Source organism: Hyla sarda, chromosome 9 (genome assembly GCF_029499605.1).
Source record: "Hyla sarda isolate aHylSar1 chromosome 9, aHylSar1.hap1, whole genome shotgun sequence".
NCBI classification, from domain to species: domain Eukaryota; kingdom Metazoa; phylum Chordata; class Amphibia; order Anura; family Hylidae; genus Hyla; species Hyla sarda.
Genome location: NC_079197.1, coordinates 104456536 through 104477475, shown reverse-complemented (window position 1 = coordinate 104477475; position 20940 = coordinate 104456536). Strand labels below are relative to the sequence as shown.

The window sequence follows — 20940 nt, the reverse complement described above, 5'->3', positions numbered from 1 at the left end:
ACGGTTTTAGGTCCGGTCCAAAACCGCATATGGGTCAAAACTGAGCCGACCGGAGTCACCGTTTGACTCCGGTCGGGTCTTTAAAGTAAATGGAGTCACAGGCTGATCCGGCCGAGGTACGGGAGCGCCCCTGGTTTGCCCCTCCCCCCCGCCGGATCCGACACTCGTATCTACAAAACGTGGTGTGAATGCAGCCTTACCAGGCACATCTTCATACTTTTAGCAGTGCCTGAAGAACCACAATTAAAAAGTCTAAATAATTTTATGGACTGGAATGACACAAATATATCATTCCATCTATTTGTTCGAGTAAAGTCAGTAAAAAAAACTGCCTCAAAAAGGTACTGAAATGTCAATGTTCATTAAAACAGGCACAACAATTCCATTAAGACGCCTAGAACAGAAATAGTTCTAATACAACTGAAAGGGTACAGAAACACAAGGCAGATTTGCTGTGTAATGTAATTTATTAGCATAATCTGCAGTGTTTATAGTAGCAGCAATGGGATACAGTTTAAAAAAAAATCTCAACCACATGTTGTGGGAAAAATCTGGGTTCACACGTCAGAGAGCGTTGGGGCACGATCACAGAATCTGTCCAAGACTGGACAAAGGAAACACAGCGGTCTGTCACTCTCCCTCCCATAAACATGAATGGAGGGGATGTGGCGTGATGTCCCGAAGGGGCATGGTGTGACATCACGACCACGGCCTCACAAACCCAGCGTTCTGAACATAAAGTTCATGGAGATCGTGGGGGGGTCCCAGCGGTTGGACCACCGTGATCAAACATCTTATCCCCTATCCTTTGCATAGGGGATAAGATGTCAGCGGTGTACCCCTTTAAATCCAGTCAAATGACAGACACCATACTAGAAACCCAACAGACCCCAATAAAGCCAATTGGGTCAGTTGGCATCCATTGTGCAGTGGATTTGCCTGCTGCTTTTTCTCATTTTGCTCCAGGATTAAGACGATATCCAGTAAAAGCAACAGAACTTCAAATGCACATGTGAACTTAAAGGGGTACTCTGCTGCTCAGCGTTTGGCGCAAACTGTTCAAAACGCTGGAGCCGGGAGCTTGTGATGTCATAGCCCCGCCCCCTCGTGATGTCCCACCCCTCAATGCAAGTCTATGGGAGGGGGCGTGACAGCCGTCACGCCCCCTCCCATAGACTTGCATTGAGGGGGTGGGGTATGACGCCATGAGGGGGCGGGGCTATGACATCACAAGCGCCCGGCTTGTTCCAAACGCTGAACAGCGGAGTACCCCTTTAACTTTAAATGAGTTATGAAGGAATGCAACTGATTTCTTCCAAAAACAGCCCCATGCCTGTTCTCTGGTTGTGGTATCACAACTTGGCTTTATTCACTTCCGTGGAATGGAGCTGTAATACTACACAGGAAAGGTTTGGTGCTGTTTTATGAAGAAATCCGCTATTTTTCTAATGCAGGATAACCACTTTAAACTGTATTAAAATATGTTTTCTGTTTCCTTTTATCTAATAGTCTGTAAAAAAACAAAAAAAAAATATATATATAAAAAAATAAAAATGGGAAAATGGATGTCACAAATATAGCCTGAAAGATAGAACAAAACTAAACAGAACATCTTAGGCAGTCACTTACTATGACAATTTAGAGGAAGCGAATGCATGGCCCATGTCCGCATGCTGGGGTCTACTGTTTCACACAGACACATATGCATTGGTCTGATGACCCAAACTGACAGCTGTCTGCTCGGGTCATCAGAAATGTGGTCAGGCCAGAATTCGAGCCCAAAATACAGATGAAAGCAAGAGCATGTAATATGCCTGGGCATGATATAAATGTAATATAAGATTTCTCACAGTTTTTAACATACTGTATAGTTTGTAGGCATTTTGCAACACGACAAACACATTGGGAGCTCTGGGTGTTGATGTGCAGGGTTCGTGCCGGGTGCATGAGCCTTTCATGGCTAGAATGAGTTTGCATTGCTATAGGCAGACTAATACTAATAGTGATAAACACTGCAAATAAGGTGCATAGTATTGTTTTACATACATAAGATCTGCAGGTTCTAAATCAAGTTCTTGGCCGTAAAAAAAAAAAAAAAAAAAGAACAAATATTTTTTGGATGAGTATTTAAACCTGCACAGAAGTGAAGTAAGGCACCTGCTGTTCTTTTTTTGTGTTAGGCCTCATACTGGATGCGATCCCTTATCAATTACTGACAATATTCTTTCAACCTTTCACAATTTTATAGCTTTTAAATGTAAATTGTAAGATGCGATTTCCCATAGACTCAGCGGCTCTTAGGAGTATTATTTCAAGCATATTATGTAAGTAGTGTATATTATTTTTCTTTCTAAAATGTGAAATATATTTCTAATGGATTCGCTAACCATAACTAGATCCTAAAAAGCTGGGAGGCAGCTTATACGTTACAGCTCCAAAGGGCTTTGTTATTCAGCTCTTTCAGAAGCAGATAAGTGGCTGCTTACATCACGTTTCGGCAATACGTCAGGCATAACCAAAATGTTCAAAAAACCCAACTTAGTCTACATGCGCCTATGTTTGGTCTGTTTTTACAACAGTATAAGTTCTATTGATGGAACACAAGTGTGATAGATTGTGCTTGTGTGTCATGCAAACGTATATGGACATGAAACATACTAAGACTAGTAACAAGCGGACAATGTTGGGTCTATGGCTATGCCTTGTAAATGTTGGAATGGCTATTTGATGGTATCCTGATATAAACCAAACTACTGAATGAAGAACTTGCTAAAGAAAAATCGGATTTATACTTGGATGATAATAATAATAAACACTGCTTCCCAGTACTTCTCAGGTTATTGCTAACAAGAGGGTGTAAGAAGATTTTGCTTCTCTTGGTCATCTATTGTACTGCATTAGGTATTAGCATTAGATAATGTTCTTACTTATAAGAATCCTTGGAATTAAACAGGACTCCCTTTAAGAGGGATACAATAAAAGGTTGTGCCCAGAAGGTGCTGCAATAACATTCCCCATCAGGACTGCTTGCAGTTACATGTGCACATATTATGGTGGACCAAAGTTAAAAGGAAAACTGTCAGCTTGCTCCCCCTCCGCCCCTACCAGTGGTACTGGCTGCCAGTGCAGGGGGCGCTGATCAGTTTGATGCCTACCATGCCCGGATCCGCCTCGCCGTTCGGCCGTAATCTTTGATTTTCGGTATATGCTAATAAGGTGCTAACAGGGGGAGGGAGGGAGAGGCGGACACGGTAGGCATCAAACTGATCAGCGTCCCCCGCACTGCCAGCCAGTACCACTGGTTAGTGCGGGGGGAGCAAGCTGACAGTTTTCCTTTAAAGGAATTACAATGCGTGCTTTGGAATGTTAAGGGTTACGCTAAAACTGGTTCCCTTAGTTTGTCTTCTTCTGTCCTGTAGAATCTTTTCCGTCCTCTTCATCATTGTATTCTGTGGGCTCCTCTCCATCTCTCAGAAGCTTTCCAACATGATGGTATTTAACTGGAAAACAGGGCAGAGGAGACAGTAAAGACAAATTCCCATAGAATTAGACGAGATGATCACACAGGGGGCTGTATAGTAGCGCACATCACCGCTCTGTCTTATAAAGAGTTGTGAGATCATAGATTTTCATCCACTGCAAGGACACAATAAAGGACCTCAAACACAGGGCATTGATTAAAAAAAACAATATTACAGAAAACCAGAATCTTTCACTATTCAAATTTTAACTTTTCAGAAAGATTTAAAATAAAGGATATTTGGCCTGAGTAACTTTGATTTTACAGGATCTGCCATAACGTCACATTAATGGGGGTTCACAACCCTATCCGGCCTGGGAGGTGGTCGCTGCATGTGCATTGCTTACTCCATACTCCTCTATGGAAGCAGCCAAGCAGATGTGCAATTTGCAATGTGACCAAATATCTATTTTCACACGACCACAAAATCGATATTGTATTTAAGGTTTGTACCAGTTCTGTAAGGGTTTTGATTATTACAGGTCAAGATAAGAGATATATTCTATGAGTAATGTTTAGGCCTCGTGCAACCACACAGTGTGATCTATCCCGCACATCAAACAGAAATAAATTATAGAAGGATAGTATTAAAACTTAACTTGTAATGTTCTATGTTGTAAAATGTAATTTACGCTACTAGTAAACAGTCACCATGAGCTAATGATACACCATATAGTAGGTATACAGATTTCATGGACATGAAATACACCACGTTCTTGGTATATCAAATTACCTAAGAGTTGTGCTACTCGGGATTTACAAATATTCTTCTGCATAAAAAATAGTAAATATACTCAGTCTTCACTACAAGTGCACTATCTCAGTATGTAGACAGCACTTCAACATATAAACGTCCCTCCATCAACGCTAATGATGGCTGATGTCATCAGGATGGCTGTGGGCTACAGTATGGACTGCATCGTATAGTAAATATTGCCTAAGAGAAAGCAAAGGGCCTGCAGGAAAAATGCCGGTTCATAGACTGGTCCTAATAGGCCTGTAAATAAAGATAATGCATATGTACATGTAACCTGCAAGAAAAATACATATATCCACAAGAGCTTGTTCCCTGCACACAATCTGGAGGGATTCCTCATGAGTATTCAACTCCAGCAAGAGGTGCGATCATGTCGCTCAATCTCCCAGCGCCGGGCAGAACCTGTAAGTGTGGAGGGAGCCGCGATTCACTGGCTACTGCTGGTCAAGGTAAGAGAAATAGGGCCAGATGTAAATAGTTACTTCAAAACAAATCTCCACACAGCACTGAACTCTCCGCCTGTCAATCCCTTCTCAGTGGTTTTCAACCTGCGGACCTCCAGATGTTGCAAAACTACAACTCCCAGCATGCCCAGACAGCCATCGGCTGTCCGGGCATGCTGGGAGTTGTAGTTTTGAAACCTCTGGAGGTCCGCAGGTTGAAGACCACTGTGGCCTTCGTCATCATCCAGACCCCCCCTTTAGTTTTCTACTCGCCTCCCCTCGGTGGGAAGGAAGGGTGAGCTGGTCCAGGCCATCTATGCTGCAGGGCCCGTCTGGTGGGGAGTGTTAGTCGTTCCGGGCTGTCCATTTTCACCGGGGGGCCCCCTCTTCTCGCGCCTGCCCGGACTAGTGACGTTGCCTTGACGCCACCGCACAGGGACGTTCATTCGCAGGCTGCGCATGAACGTCCCTGTGCGTCGTCCTCAAGGCAACGTCACTAGTCCAGGGCAGACCCGGAGCACGGAGAAGAGGGGCCCCCCGGTGAAGATGGACAGCCCGGAACGACTAACACTCCCCACCAGACGGTCCCTGCAGCATAGATGGCCCGGACCAGCTCACCCTTCCTTCCCACCGAGGGGAGATGAGTAGAAAACTAAAAGGGGGGGGGGGGGGGGAGAGGGGGTCTGGATGATGACGAAGGCCGCAGTGGTCTTCAACCTGCGGAGCTCCAGAGGTTTCAAAACTGCAACTCCCAGCATGCCCGGACAGCCAATGTCTGTCCGGGCATGCTGGGAGTTGTAGTTTTGCACCATCTGGAGGTCCGCAGGTTGAAGACCACTGAGAAGGGATTGACAGGCGGTGATGATGATGGGGGGGGGGGGAGGGGGGGAATGGTGTATCTCCCACCCTAGGCTTATAGTCGAGTCAATAACTTTTCCTGGGTTTTTGGGGTGAAATTAGGGGCCTCGGCTTATATTCGGGTCGGCTTATACTCGAGTATATTCGGTATGTTGGTGCTACAAAAGTAACAGGAAATTAATATTTGGTATGTTGGCCTCAGAACAGATTTGCCCATCTGTTACTTCTAAAAGCCAATCATTGTTCTATCCACAGGGCTTTCACATCAAACAAATACATGTATAACTTACAGGTAAACTGTGATTCCCAGTCACCGAGAGTCTCTCTCTGGGAAGCGGTCAGATCTGACAGATCATCATAGGTGTCTGACAAGGCTTCTTTATCAAGGCAGAAGGTGGCAAGGCCTCGTGAAGCATCACGTCCAGCAAACACGCCATAAGGTCCCTCTGAGAAAAAGAAGAATTAGATGTAAATCACTTTGATGCATTATACAGCAAGTAATATTGGGGGAGATTTATCAAAACCTGAGCAGAGGAAAAGTTGCCCAGTTGCCCATAGCAACCAATCAGCTTGCTTCTTTCATTTTGCAGAGGCCTTGTTAAAAATGAAAGAAGAAATTTAATTGGTTGTTAAGGGCAACTTTTCCCCTGCACAGGTTTTGACAAATCTCCCCCATTGCGAGAGTCACTTTTGGCTCTTGACTTTATTACGTACAGTAACTTATTTTTGGGTAGTCAGCAGGCACTTTATGTCTAGTTTTATGATGTCCTGTTGCAGATATTGGAGAGAGTAAACCTACGATATGTTACACTGCCAATCTGAAAAAGGGGTGTATAACCCCGAAATGCGTTACTGACATACATCAATAAAGCTGCTGATCATTTAACCTCTGCGTTTTAGCAGTGCTGTTTCTATTGGATACTTGAGTGCCTGTTGCCAAGGCTTTTTCTCCATTCTTCATCTCACTTTGATATGTTGCGGCCCTCAAGGTTTCAGATTCTCGCATACATAGTGCATCGCATATGTATATCAAATTTAATACTACTTCCAAACTGAAACCAACAGGATCAACAGAAGTAACAAGGCTAACGTGTCCTTCCATCTGGACACAATGATGAATATCTCATGTGCACGAATCAAGAAATAGGGTCAATATTTTGACCTAGCATTGTAATAGTATGTGGGCTTGTGCAGGGAGGTGGCGGCACAATGTCAGGGGCCCACCCAGCTGGACAACCCAGATACATACTGTATTTTTCGTCCTATAGGACGCACCGGCATATAAGACGCACCCAATTTATAGGTGCAAAATCTAAAAAAAATAAAGATTTTGAACCCAATAGTGGTCTTCAACCTGCGGACCTCCAGATGTTGCAAAACTACAACTCCCAGCATGCCCGGACAGCCGTTGGCTGTCCGGGCATGCTGGGAGTTGTAGTTTTGCAACATCTGGAGGTCCGCAGATTGAAGACCACTGCATAGGAGGTAATACTCGCGTGTCCCCACTGCTCCGGACCCATCACCGTTGCCCTGGATGTCGCTCCATCGCTGTCGCCGTGTCCCCGTCGCTCCGGAACATCTCTGCTGCCGGCCGGGTATCCTCGCTCTCCGTCGCCACCATCACGTCGTTACGCACGCTGACGCACGTATGTGATGACGAGGAAGGAGAGCGCCGGCCATACAGGGGATCCCTGAACGGAGAAGACACCGAGGAGACAGGCAAGGTGCCTCCTGGTGTCCTGTAAGCACTAACCCGGCTATTCAGTCGGGCTGTTTGGGACCGCCGCGGTGAAATCGCGGCGGTCCCGAACAGCCCGACTGAACAGCCGGGTTAGTGTCACTTTCCCTTCAGACGCGGTGGTCAGCTTTGATCGCCGCGTCTGAAGGGTTAATACAGGGCATCACCGCATCACTTTTTCCCCCCAATTTCTTATACGGCAAAAAATACGGTACATAATCCTAAAGGTATGATATTGCCTTATTGGCTGGCATTCTGTTTCATGGTATTTTACCTATATACATAAACATATCACTTGTAAGAGAAAATGCTGGTGAATACATTTTATGTGCATTCCTGTCTATATATCTATGTGCACATCTAATCTAATCCTCAATATTTTCCCCTCATAACATGAGAGCACGTTATCTGTAATTGACTTGTAATGTCTGCACATTGATCCTGCAGTAGAAGGCTGCAGTTCAATTAGTAGAGATAGAGGCTAGCTGTAGCATTGCCTCCCTGTATTCGCGAACCTGCCTGGCCGTGCACGGCATCCCTGGCCGTGCACGGCATCCCTGGCCGTGCACGGCATCCCTGGCCGTGCACGGCATCCCTGGCCGTGCACGGCATCCCTGGCCGTGCACGGCATCCCTGGCCGTGCACGGCATCCCTGGCCGTGCACGGCATCCCTGGCCGTGCACGGCATCCCTGGCCGTGCACGGCATCCCTGGCCGTGCACGGCATCCCTGGCCGTGCACGGCATCCCTGGCCGTGCACGGCATCCCTGGCCGTGCACGGCATCCCTGGCCGTGCACGGCATCCCTGGCCGTGCACGGCATCCCTGGCCGTGCACGGCATCCCTGGCCGTGCACGGCATCCCTGGCCGTGCACGGCATCCCTGGCCGTGCACGGCATCCCTGGCCGTGCACGGCATCCCTGGCCGTGCACGGCATCCCTGGCCGTGCACGGCATCCCTGGCCGTGCACGGCATCCCTGGCCGTGCACGGCATCCCTGACCGTGCACGGCATCCCTGACCGTGCACGGCATCCCTGACCGTGCACGGCATCCCTGACCGTGCACGGCATCCCTGACCGTGCACGGCATCCCTGACCGTGCACGGCATCCCTGACCGTGCACGGCATCCCTGACCGTGCACGGCATCCCTGACCGTGCACGGCATCCCTGACCGTGCACGGCATCCCTGACCGTGCACGGCATCCCTGACCGTGCACGGCATCCCTGACCGTGCACGGCATCCCTGACCGTGCACGGCATCCCTGACCGTGCACAGCATCCCTGACCGTGCACAGCATCCCTGACCGTGCACAGCATCCCTGCTGCAGGTTCTGAGGACCAGTTTCACACAAGCAGATAGAATTGCCTGACCCAATACATGACAAACGTTTATAAGATTACTCAAAAAGAGTACATATGTGTTACCCTACTCCCCCTCTGTTAATAGTACCATCCTTGCACTTACCTAGTTAATTTATTCTGCTGTGTTTCCTGGCAAGCATGATGTCAGCCATCACCTGGCGGGAACCCTTCCTCTGCATCACTATATAGATTGTGCAGTCAATCAGCGCAGGCTGCTAGCTAATATGCAAGTCCTGTCCAAACTTCTAGAGTCTACTTGCAACGATACTTAACTAGCAGACCATGGTCCTGATCCGCTGCAAATCATCCAGACCTCAGGCCAGTTCAGAGGACTGGCCACAGGAGGCATGTGCTCTCCCGCATTTATTTATACCACTGTCTTTAAAGGGGTACTCCGGCGCTTAGACATCTTATCCCCTATCCAAAGGATAGGGGATAAGATGCCTGATCGCAGGTGTCCCGCCGCTGGGGACCCCCGTGATCTTGCACCCCAGTTAAAATCAGTCCCCGGAGCATGATCGCTCCGGGTGTGATTACCGCCGACCACGGGACCGGCGGCGTGATGTCACGCCTCCGTGTGACGTCACGCTCCGCCCCTCAATGCAAGCCTATGGGAGGGGGCATGACAGCTGTCATCCTTTGGATAGGGGATAAGAAGTCTAAGCGCCGGAGTACCCCTTTAAGCCACCAATACAAATAAGCTGAGGGGTGTCAGAGTGAAGGAACCCTCTGCTCCCTGCCCGGCCGCCTGGTGTTTCCCTATGAGGCAGGCAGTGCATCATTCTGCTCTGCCTGAAAAGAAGAGACCTGAGCAGCGAAGCAATGCAGGGACCTGGGACAGGTGAGTATATTTTTTTGTGTTCTCGAACCTTTAGCTCTACTGTTGTTGCAAAACTACAGCTCCAATCATGTCCTTCTGTCTATTGCATAGTTTATATAAGGGCATAGTGGTACAGTTCATATAGGGGGGGGGGGGGGCATAATGGTGCTGTTCATATGGGGCACAGTGGCACAGTTCATATGAGGGCTCAGTGGCATCATTCATTGAGGGGGCACAGACACCACATGTTTTAAGGGACATAGAGGTATAATTCGGTTCAGGGCTCAGTGTTTGACAATATTATATTTGGGGACCCAGCATGTGGCAGTATGATATTCATGGGTACAGTATGTGGCAGTATTATATTTGGGGGCACAATATGTGGAAGCATTATATTCAGGGTCACAGTGTGTTGCAGTATTCTACTCTGGGGGCACAGGGTGTGATAGTATAATACTAAGGGGCACTGTGTATGACATTAATATATTCAGGGGTGGCAGTATTCTACTCAGAGACACAGTGTTTGGCAGTATTAAGGTTATACAGTAGAGTTACACCCTTTACTTTTTAGTCCCTCATTTTACCTTTTGAGTTGACTTATTAATAATAATGATCTACAATAGACAGCCCCTATTTCTTGCATGGCACTCTGGCTGCTAAATGTGAACCAGTTGAGTACCCCTGATCTAGGGGACATATTGCCATGAATACATTAACAGAATATCAATAGCCTCCCCTATTCGCCTGCAATACAGGGTCCCCTCAATAAGACACAGAAGTCGCTAATAAAAGAGAAGGAAAACCTACCATCCTGTGCTGGAACCTATTCTCCAAACATGAAGACAAAACAGGAACTACAATACGCTATGTGAAATATAATGTAAGCAGGAGATCCTATTTCCTACTGGGATAGGCCCAGATAAGGTAGCCAAAGCTTAAGACCAGTGTTTCCCAACCAGGATTCCTCCAGCTGTTGACAACTCTCAGCCTTTGGCTGTCCAGGCATGCTTGGAGTTGTAGTTTTGCAACAGCTGGAGGCACCCTGGTTGGGAAACACCGATTATGATGGTACGAGATCACAAACTGTCCTGCACTACAGCCATTTGAAAGACGCATTATTCAGAAAAATAGGCCCTAAACAAGGGAGGTAAAATTGGGGATCTGAGCATAACATAATATTAAAGGAGAGAACTTAAATGGTCATTCGTAGATATAAAAACTTTCTATATGTTTTTCATCTTGGCAAAACAATAGTTTTTCTAAATATACTTCTTTAAAAAACTGCCTTTGAAAATTGCATCACTAGGGGTCCCCATACCTCCTGGGACACTGATGAGTCCCACAGCAGCATGAGCGTGTCCAAGGGTCATGGACATGAGATGACTGACTGACAAGGCTGCAGGAGGAACACAGCCTTCAGCAACACTGCTGTAACAGTTTTACAAAACATGTGCCTCCAGCTGTTGCAAAACTACATCTCCAAGCATGCCTGGACAGTCAAAAGGATGTCTGGGCATGCTGAGAGTTGTAGTTTAGCAAAAGCTGTAGGCGTTAACCATTAACCACTTAGACTACTCATAACACAATCTCCTCATAATACCTGTACCAACATTATGTTACAAAGTTCAAAGTTCTCCGTCATTCACCATTTCGCAAATCACTTCAATGTCCAACTAAACGTTATGAAATCGCTGTCCTTATCACTGCACCGGCTTATGAACTGCTCCATGGGAATTTATAAGAATATTTCTAGACATAATAAAATATATATAGTAACAACATTAGGATTTAACATGGTCATCTGTCACAATGACAACTGCTGCGCCCGGCCCCCGCACTGTGTAGGGAACTACAGCGTGGCCCCATCCCTTCACATCTGGGTTAGGGATCGACCGATATCGATTTTTTAGGGCCGATACCGATAATCGGTGGAGGTTAGGGCCGATAGGCGATAAGTTATACCGATATTCCGGTATAAGTTATCGGCTATTTATCCCCCCGCGACACCGCTGCAGATCATTGATTTAAAGTGGGCGCTTTATATCAATGAACTGCAGCGGCTTTTGCGCCGCCACCCGCTTCTCTCCCCCTGCCTGTCCGGGGGTCCTCCTGAGACAGGGGCACAGAGTTGTTATTCCATTCAGTGCAATGTTTAGCAATAACATTTTCGGGGGCATGGTCCGTGGCAGTATTCGAGGCAGGAGTGCAGTGCGTGGCAGTATTTGAGTCAGTGGCACAGTGTGTGGCAGTAATCGAGTCAGTGGCACAGTATGTGGCAGTATTCGAGTCAGTGGCACAGTGTGTGGCAGTATTCGAGTCAGTGGCACAGTGTGTGGCAGTATTCGAGTCAGTGGCACAGTGTGTGGCAGTATTCGAGTCAGTGGCACAGTGTGTGGCAGTATTCGAGTCAGTGGCACAGTGTGTGGCAGTATTCGAGTCAGTGGCACAGTGTGTGGCAGTATTCGAGTCAGGAGGACAGTGTGTGGCAGTATTCGAGTCAGTGGCACAGTGTGTGGCAGTATTCGAGTCAGTGGCACAGTGCGTGGCAGTAATCGAGTCAGTGGCACAGTGCGTGGCAGTAATCGAGTCAGTGGCACAGCGTGTGGCAGTATTCGAGTCAGTGGCACAGCGTGTGGCAGTATTCGAGTCAGGAGGACAGTGTGTGGCAGTATTCGAGTCAGTGGCACAGTGTGTGGCAGTATTCGAGTCAGTGGCACAGTGTGTGGCAGTAATCGAGTCAGTGGCAGTGTGTGGCAGTATTCGAGTCAGTGGCACAGTGTGTGGCAGTATTCGAGTCAGTGGCACAGTGTGTGGCAGTATTCGAGTCAGTGGCAGTGTGTGGCAGTATTCGAGTCAGTGGCACAGTGTGTGGCAGTATTAGAGTCAGTGGCACAGTGTGTGGCAGTATTCGAGTCAGGATTACAGTGTGCGGCAGTATTCGAGTCAGGAGGACAGTGTGTGGCAGTATTCGAGTCAGGAGTACAGTGTGTGGCAGTAATCGAGTCAGTGGCACAGTTTGTGGCAGTATTGGAGTCAGTGGCACAGTGTGTGGCAGTATTCGAGTCAGTGGCACAGTGTGTGGCAGTATTCGAGTCAGTGGCACAGTGTGTGGCAGTATTCGAGTCAGGAGGACAGTGTGTGGCAGTATTCGAGTCAGGAGGACAGTGTGTGGCAGTATTCGAGTCAGTGTCACAGCGTCTGGCAGTATGCGAGTCAGTGGCACAGCGTCTGGCAGTATGCGAGTCAGTGGCACAGCGTCTGGCAGTATGCGAGTCAGTGGCACAGCGTCTGGCAGTATGCGAGTCAGTGGCACAGTGTGTGGCAGTATTCGAGTCAGGGGCACAGCGTTTGGTAGTATTCAGGTCATACAGGGAATAGTTGATTTACATCCTTCACACTTCAGTTGCTTGTTTTACCCTGTGACTTATTAGAGTAATAATAATGTTTAACAACAGGCAGTGCCTATTTCTTGCATGGCAGTGCGGCCACTTTGTGTGAACCAGGTCTTAGTGTTCAGCTGGGACCTTTACCGGATGGCAGACCTGGATAAATGGATCCATACTAAAATTAGTTAAGAACCCCTGTCGTAGACTGTATAAATGTATGTATAAATGTCATCAACAGAGGAGACTAGACTGGGGCTGCACATGGAATTCGTAGTGTCCCAGCTCCCAATACACATTAAAAGTCAACTGAACCCACCGGCTTCGGCTAGACTACCTGGCTAACTAATATGTATAAAGGCCTCTTGGTTCTCCCCCAACAGATGATGTCGGTGACCCAACTGTTTTTAAAGAGATAAGCCGTAGCCAGTGGCTTACTCCTCCTCACTCCACTGAGAGCACATAAAGGTTTAGCTATGCTCAAATGTGTTGAGGAATCGGGAAAGAATTCTGTTAGCCGAACAAATGTTTGGCCAACAAATATTGAATGTGTGTGGGCGCCTTAATATTCAAACGCACAGTATTCTGCGCAGATCAAGCTGTGTTCTGTCAGTTTACATTAACATTTGCAGCAGAAAATCCTGAGCATGGAATCTGCGCAGAATACTGTACGTGATAATGCACCCTAACTCTGCCTGTCCACATTATATAATGAACTGCATGTAAGTGCCGATACCAAGAACAATTCTCCAACAACATTAAACTGGCTGAACAAGTTATTGCCAAGACTATGAAACATGACCCTTAAGTATTTCTGTAGTAGAAGCTCCAAGCAAATAGTGACTAAGACTTCTCACTGCCAGTAATCGTGTGAAGAAATAATAGAGTCACCTGAAGATTAACAACAAAAGAATTGAATGGTCTTTACCAGGAGTGTACTTTACAAGGTACTCCTCTTATCTTAAAGGGGTATTCTGGGCAACATCAAGGAGAGAACTAGTGGGTGTCTGACCAATGGCACCGATTCTGGGAGCAAATATCCTTCGAATGAATGGAGCAGCAGAGTGCATGCATTGTCAGCATCTTAAAGGGGTACTCTACACCCCTAGACATCTTATCCCCTATCCAAAAGGATAGGGGATAAGATGTCAGATTGCCGGGGTCCCGCTGCTGGTGGAAGGTGGAAGTCATACAGGTGGGTGCAGCAGCCGAGATCCCGGGGGTCCCCAGCAGCGGGACCCCGGTGATCTGACATCTTATCCCCTATCCTTTGGATAGGGGATAAGATGTCTAGGGGTGCGTAGTACCCCTTTAAAGGGATGCCTTGCCTTTAGACATCTTATACCCTATGCAAAGGATAGGGGTTAAGATGTCTGATCTTAGGGGGTTGCCTCAAGAACACAGGGGTCCCAGCAGCCGGACCCCCTGCGATCAGACATCTTATCCCCTATCCTATGCCTTTGGGCAGAGTACCCCTTTTAAAGGAGATCTGCAGCCTTAGACACTTATCCCCTATCCGCAGGAAAGGGACTAAATGTCTGATTGCGGGGGGTCCGAACGCTGGGACCCCCGGCGATCTCCTGTACGGGGCCCCAGCTCTTCCGCGTGACAGCATGACACCGCAGCCGACATGCCCCCTTCATTTATCTCTATGGGAGGGGCAGAAATGCAGTGTTCGTGGATCCCCGCCTCTCCCATACAGCTGTATGAAGGGGGGCGTGCCTTCCCCCTCAGTGAGGTCGATGACTCACACAATAGTTGCGCCAAGCCGCAGCAATGTCGGGTCCCCATAAGAAAGAACTTCCGCGGCAGAAAACTCTGCAGCGGAAATTCCGGACTCCTCAGGAAGAATGTTCATTTCAGGGGAATCCTCTCGGAAATTTATTGCCGTCTTGAGATTCTAATTGCTGACTTATTTGTGGGTCCCTGCTGCACATAGAGTGTCCACCCAGAATTTTCTCAGGCAGATATCCTGCCATGTACATGGGCCCTTAGGGTATGGGTCTAATGTTGCAGCTACTGAACACAAAAAACTATACCCAAATGTGGTGGCCAATGGTCATATAATCTTGTCGGTAAAACTAGGGTGTTACTGTCAAAATAGTGTAGTCATTAGCCTTTCCATGCGGAGTGTAGTTTCGTCTGATTTGGTCGGTGCAACACAGGACCATGACATCATATATTTCTATTACTGGAAAAACTATTATTTAATTATAAGGTGGGAAAATAATGAAGTTCTTCCAAGCGGCAGCCTGTCATACGACAAGTTATTTTATATTCCTGTGCACAATACTGGCTGCCACAGATAACAGCTGCCATACTGCCGACCGTATGACTGCGAGATCACAGGGGTAATGCTACCCTGCTCTATAATACAGGGTGTTCAGAAAGGGTTAAACATGCAATTCCCAAATACACATACAGTCATGGCCGTAAATGTTGGCACCCCTGAAATTATTCTAGAAGATAAAAGTATTTCTCATAGAAAAGGATTGCAGTAACACATGTTTTGCTATACACACGTTTACTCCCTTTGTGTGTATTGGAACAAAACCAAAAAGGGAGGGAAACCAAACTCCAAAAATGGGCTGGACAAAATTATTGGCACCCTTTCAAAACTGTGGAAAATAAGATTGTTTTAACATGTGATTCTCCTTTAGGGTACGTTCCCAGACGGCGTATTTTGCTGCTGCGTATTTTCCTACCCATTGACTTCAACAGAGAAAATAAAATACGCAGAAGCAAATACGCCGTGTGGGAATGTACCCTTAAACTCCCCTGGGACAAGTAACAGGTGTGGGCAATATAAAAATCACACCTGAAAGCAGATAAAAAGGAGAGAAGTTCACTTAGTCTTTACATTGTGTGTCTGTGTGTGCCACACTAATATACAATACAATATACAATATACAAGTGTAGGATTACCAGAGTTGGACCAATTCTTAGGGTGCATTCACACCACATTTTTGCAATACAGTTCCTGTATATACGGTTCCATCCGGTTTTTGACTTTGCACAGTTTTTTTTCTTGAAATTTCAATCAAACAAGTAAAATTTTATTCATAATGGAGTAAAAACGTATACTATACGTATACTATTTTACTCATCTACCCTGTTCCCCCTTAGCTGCTGTTCCCAGTTTCTACCTGGATCCCATGACAAATAGTCCCCAACAGAAGTCCCTGCTCCGCCAATCACTGACCACAGTGGTGTCACTTTTGTAATTTTTACACCACCTATAAAGATTATATCTATTTACAAAATATTGTAGGTAATTCAGGTGTCTACCCACCAATAATATATACAACTCTCAGCAATTAAATTATTTAAAAGTGTGGGGGTACCACTGATAGTGGTAACCTGCTGGGCAAGACACAATCCACATCACTTACAGTCAAATACAAGTAGAATAAAATGCTAAAAAGCATCAAGCCAAAGACACTGTTACACCAATCACTCTCCTGGTCCTACGTGTTTCGAAACACAGGTATCTGTGACCTCATCAGGGGCTAGATAGGGTGTATATAAACAGATATCAAGTAGTTACAGATCATCATCACAAATAATCGGCATCAGATAGTTTAGTACAGCATAGAGGGCCACCGATACAGAATCAGCCCCCCATAGTATGATGTGGCTAACCTGCTATATCTATTTGAACAGTAAATACGATTTGTCACGAACTTCTCGGCTCGGCAGTTGATGACTTATCCGGCATAAATTATTTCAGCTTTCCGGTGCTCCGGTGGGCTGGAAAAGGTGGATACAGTCCTAGGAGACTCTTTCTTAGGACTGTATCCACCTTTTCCAGCCCACTGGAGCACTGGAAAGCTGAACTAATTTATGCAGGAAAAGTCATCAACTGCCGAGCCGAGAAGTTCGTGACGAATCGAATTTACTGTAAGTTTGCTCATCTCTAGTTATATCCTCAGACAAGCTGGTTATACCATTGTGAGGACAAGACTATTTCCTAATAAGTATTCAAAAAACTATATGTTGTTCTAATATATGCCCAACCAACAATGGCTGTCTCTATAATCTAAAGACAAACAGAGCGTCATATCAGAGACGATCCTCACAGCTAGAAACTTATTTACAGCACCCGGTATCTTCATGATCATAGACGGCACCCAGGCTAGGTATGTAGGGCACAGGTGAAGGAACCTGAATGTAGTGCAGCCGTACAAAGGGGCAGAGGTGATAGTCATATATACCCACCAACATCCTTTATACCAGTGGTCTCCAACCTCCGGACCTCCAGATGTTGGAAAACTACAACTCCCAGCATGCCCGGACAGCCGTTGGCTGTCCGGGCATGCTGGGAGTTGTAGTTTTCCAACATCTGGAGGGCCGCAGGTTGGAGACCACTGCTTTATACTATGTGGCTATGCTGGTTTTCAGCAAAAATGCTGACAGTGGCAATTTCCGTAACCATAAATAAGTGCTGTACAGGATGCACATCGCTTCCCAAATTATTGATAGTGTATATTTACATAGATATTGTAGGGTTTTACTTTGTCATTGTTACCATAAAACCAGAACCCGCCTTCATCCAGCCTCAAGGACCCTTTTATTCTAGGATGGCTTTTAGCCCATATTTCCTGTAGTCACGTGAGAGGAGTCTGAAAGTTCAAGGCTGTAAGTGGTGCACACGAGCTGCGGAGCAGTCATCTCAGGCGTCTGCCAACAGCACCGCCGTGGGAGCTGCCACACACCGGTTATCGGCTGTACCACGTTATTGGGAGACGTTCTGCGTGTAAAGCCCCATTTAAAATGGTGGAATTTCCAGCCAAAAAAAAGAAAAATCAGCCCGGAAATTCCGCAGGCAGCAGGACTGGTCGGAAATGCGCCTTCTCCATAGACGACAATGCATTCCTGATCAGATTCCGCAGAACGAGTGAACATGTCCGGAATCGGAATTTCTGGACGTTCTGCCGCGTGCACGGTGCAGCAGATGCCCATTGAAAACAACAGGAGTCTGCCGCAATGGAATTTCCGAGCGGAACTTTTCCACCGGATTCAGCTCGGAAATTAAAAGGGGTATTCCAGGCAAAAACATACATACATATATACATATATATATATATATATATATATATATATATATATATATATATATCTCAATTGGCTCCGGAAAGTTAAACAGATTTGTAAATTACTTCTATTAAAAAATCTTAATCCTTCCAATAGTTATTAGCTTCTGAAGTTTTCTGTCTAACTGCTCATTGATGATGTCACGTCCCGGGAGCTGTGCATGATGGGAGAATATCCCCATAGGAACTGCACAGCTCCCGGGACGTGAGTCATCAGAAAGCAGTTAGACAGAAAACAACAACTCAACTTCAGAAGCTAATAACTATTGGAAGGATTAAGATTTTTTTTTATAGAAGTAATTTACAAATCTGTTTAACTTTCCGGAGCCAGTTGATATATAAAATAAAGTTTTTGCCTGGAATACCCCTTTAAGCCATGTGAATGGAGTTTCGTCTCGTATATGGAATAGTGTGGTCTACTCTACTAATCCAAACTTCATTTTTGCAGCATACTGATGTATACCAGGTCGATGGGGTCCAAAAGGACACCCTAATGGCCTCTGTCAGTGATATAAAAGACATCTTTAGTGTCAGTATACAGTGGTCCCTCAACATATGATGGTAATCCGTTCCAAACGGACCATCGTTTGTTGAAACCATCGTATGTTGAGGGATCCGTGCAATGTAAAGTATAGGGCAGTGGTCTCCAACCTGCGGACCTCCAGATGTTACAAAACTATAACACCCAGCATGCCCGGACTGCCAACGGCTGGAGATCTGCAGTGTGAAAACAACGTTTCTATACATATCTAATACAGTCTGATAATCCAGAATATTTCATATTCTAGCTTCATCAGTGCTGTATTAAAAAGGCTCGAAGTTTTTTGGGTAAATGCCCACTACACAGATTTTCTATTTTAGGGTCTATTCACACGTACATTATTCTGTGCAGATTTGAGGCGCGGGATTTCAAGCTGGGCTCAGTCATTTTGGTTTACACTGAAATCTGCAGCAGAAAATCTGCGCAGAATATTGTGCGTGTGAATAGACCATTAGGGCGGAAAATTGCACTTGCACCCCAGCAGCAGATGACTGCGCCGGTAAAGCGGATGCGATTTTTTAAACCACATCTAAATAGAGTCAATTTATCCGTCGCTGTAATATCTGCGCCAAATCCTCACCCGATCTAAAATTCTGGGCAGATTTGTTTTTCCCCCTTGATGTAATCCATAGTGTGCATTAGATACCCTGTGGTACGTCTTACCCGGTCCATAAAACTTCTTGCCCCTTGTCACGTCGAACACCTTGCCGTTGATGGCCATGAGGATGCGGGGGTTCTGCGTCCCATCGTACTCCTTCAGCTGTGCCAGGGTGAAGTCTCTCCTCTTCATCTTGGGCAGCTGCTCCTCCTGAGGCTCCTCGGGTTGGGGTTTGTCGCCCCGCAGGATCTTGTAGAGCAGGTACAGGCACAGGCACAGCAGGCAGATGTTAAGGGGGGAGGTGAAGATCTCGTGCAGGATGCCCCCCTCAGCCACGACCACCTCTTCAGCCATGTCCACCTCCTCAGCCATGATCACCTAGGGATCTCCTGGTCACAGTGAAGATCAGATCCTGACACCTGCAGAAAGAGACACAGAGTGATCCCAGGAGCCTACTACTACCCACATAACAACACATGGCTCCACAACAGGCACATTGTTCCTAGGGGGGAATTCACACAAGCCGCATATTTCACTAATCCGGCGTGTGTGAGTCCCGTCTACACAAGAACCGCAGACGTCCACAGCCCGCACTCACCCGCTCCGTGCAGCACGCACACTGACGCTCCTGCCCTCCTCCCACCAGCAGTGGGCGCTCTGCTCACACGGGCGGGATTGGCCTGCGCTGCACAGGAAGAGGAGGCTGCTTCCTGCTTCTCTACCCACTCGTGTTCCAGGTCAAATGTCGCTTCACTGTGTACACACTGCCGCGCGGATGGGAGTAGTTGTTCTTGCGTCTTTATTTCAGCATTTATTAGAGCAGTGTTTCCCAAGCAGGGTGCCTCCAGCTGTTGCAAAACTACAACTCCCAGCATGCCCGGACAGCCGAAGGCTGTCCGGGCATGCTGGGAGTTGTAGTTTTGCAACAGCTGGAGGCACCCTGACTTGGAAACTCTAGTAGAGGGAAATCCCCATTCATTATAGGGGCGACCGTAATGAAAACAAGAAGGATACCTGACACCCACCGGCTGCAGTTTCCTGCATTAACCCCTTAAAGGGATACTACCGTGGAAAACTTTTTTTTTTTTTTTTTTTTTTTTTTTTTTTATCGACTGGTGCCAGAAAGTTTAAACAGATTTGTAAATTACTTCTATTAAAAAAATCTCAATCCTTCCAGTACTTATTAGCGTCTGTATACTACAGAGGAAATGATTATCTTTTTGGATTTCTCTTCTGTCACGACCACATTGCTCTCTGCTGTCCATTTTAGGAACTGTCCAGAGCAGCATATGTTTGCTATGGGGATTTTCTCCTGCTCTGGACAGTTCCTAAAATGACCAGCGGAGGTCAGCAGAGAGCACCGTGGTCGTGACATCAGAGAAATCTAAAAAGATAAACATTTCCTCTGTAGTATAAAGCCCCTAAAAAGGACAGGAAGGATTGAGATTTTTTTAATAGAAGTAATTTACAAATCTGTTTAACTTTCTGGCACCAGTTGATTAAAAAAAAAAAAGTTTTCCACGGTAGTACCCCTTAACCTCTTCAGGACATAGGGCGTATGGATACGCCCTGCATTCCGAGTCCTTAAGGACCGAGGGCGTATCCATACGCCCGTGGGAAATCCGGCCCCCACCGCTAGCCGGAGGGGCGCCGGAGCCGGATGCCTGCTGAAATCGTTCAGCAGGCATCCCGGCATATCGCCCAGGGGGGTCATTATGTCCCCCCATGTCGGCGATCGCAGCACATCGCTCATCAATTCAGATGAGCGATGCGCTGCGATTCCGTTCCCCGCCGCTCACCGGGCGGGGATCGGAGCCGGATGTCTGCTG

The 20940-nt window shown here is 46.8% G+C and overlaps 1 protein-coding gene across 1 annotated transcript; it reads right to left on the bottom strand.

Moving 5' to 3' along the window:
• Positions 1-1196: 1196 nt before the first annotated feature.
• On the bottom strand, positions 1197-19830 carry PGRMC1 (progesterone receptor membrane component 1). The gene is made up of 4 exons (XM_056539445.1): positions 19710-19830; positions 19177-19530; positions 5869-6024; positions 1197-3500 (listed from the first exon to the last, which is right to left on the bottom strand). The coding sequence occupies exons 2-4, from the start codon at positions 19481-19483 to the stop codon at positions 3394-3396; spliced, it is 570 nt and encodes a 189-aa protein (XP_056395420.1). The 5' UTR covers positions 19484-19530; positions 19710-19830; the 3' UTR covers positions 1197-3393.
• Positions 19831-20940: the final 1110 nt, after the last annotated feature.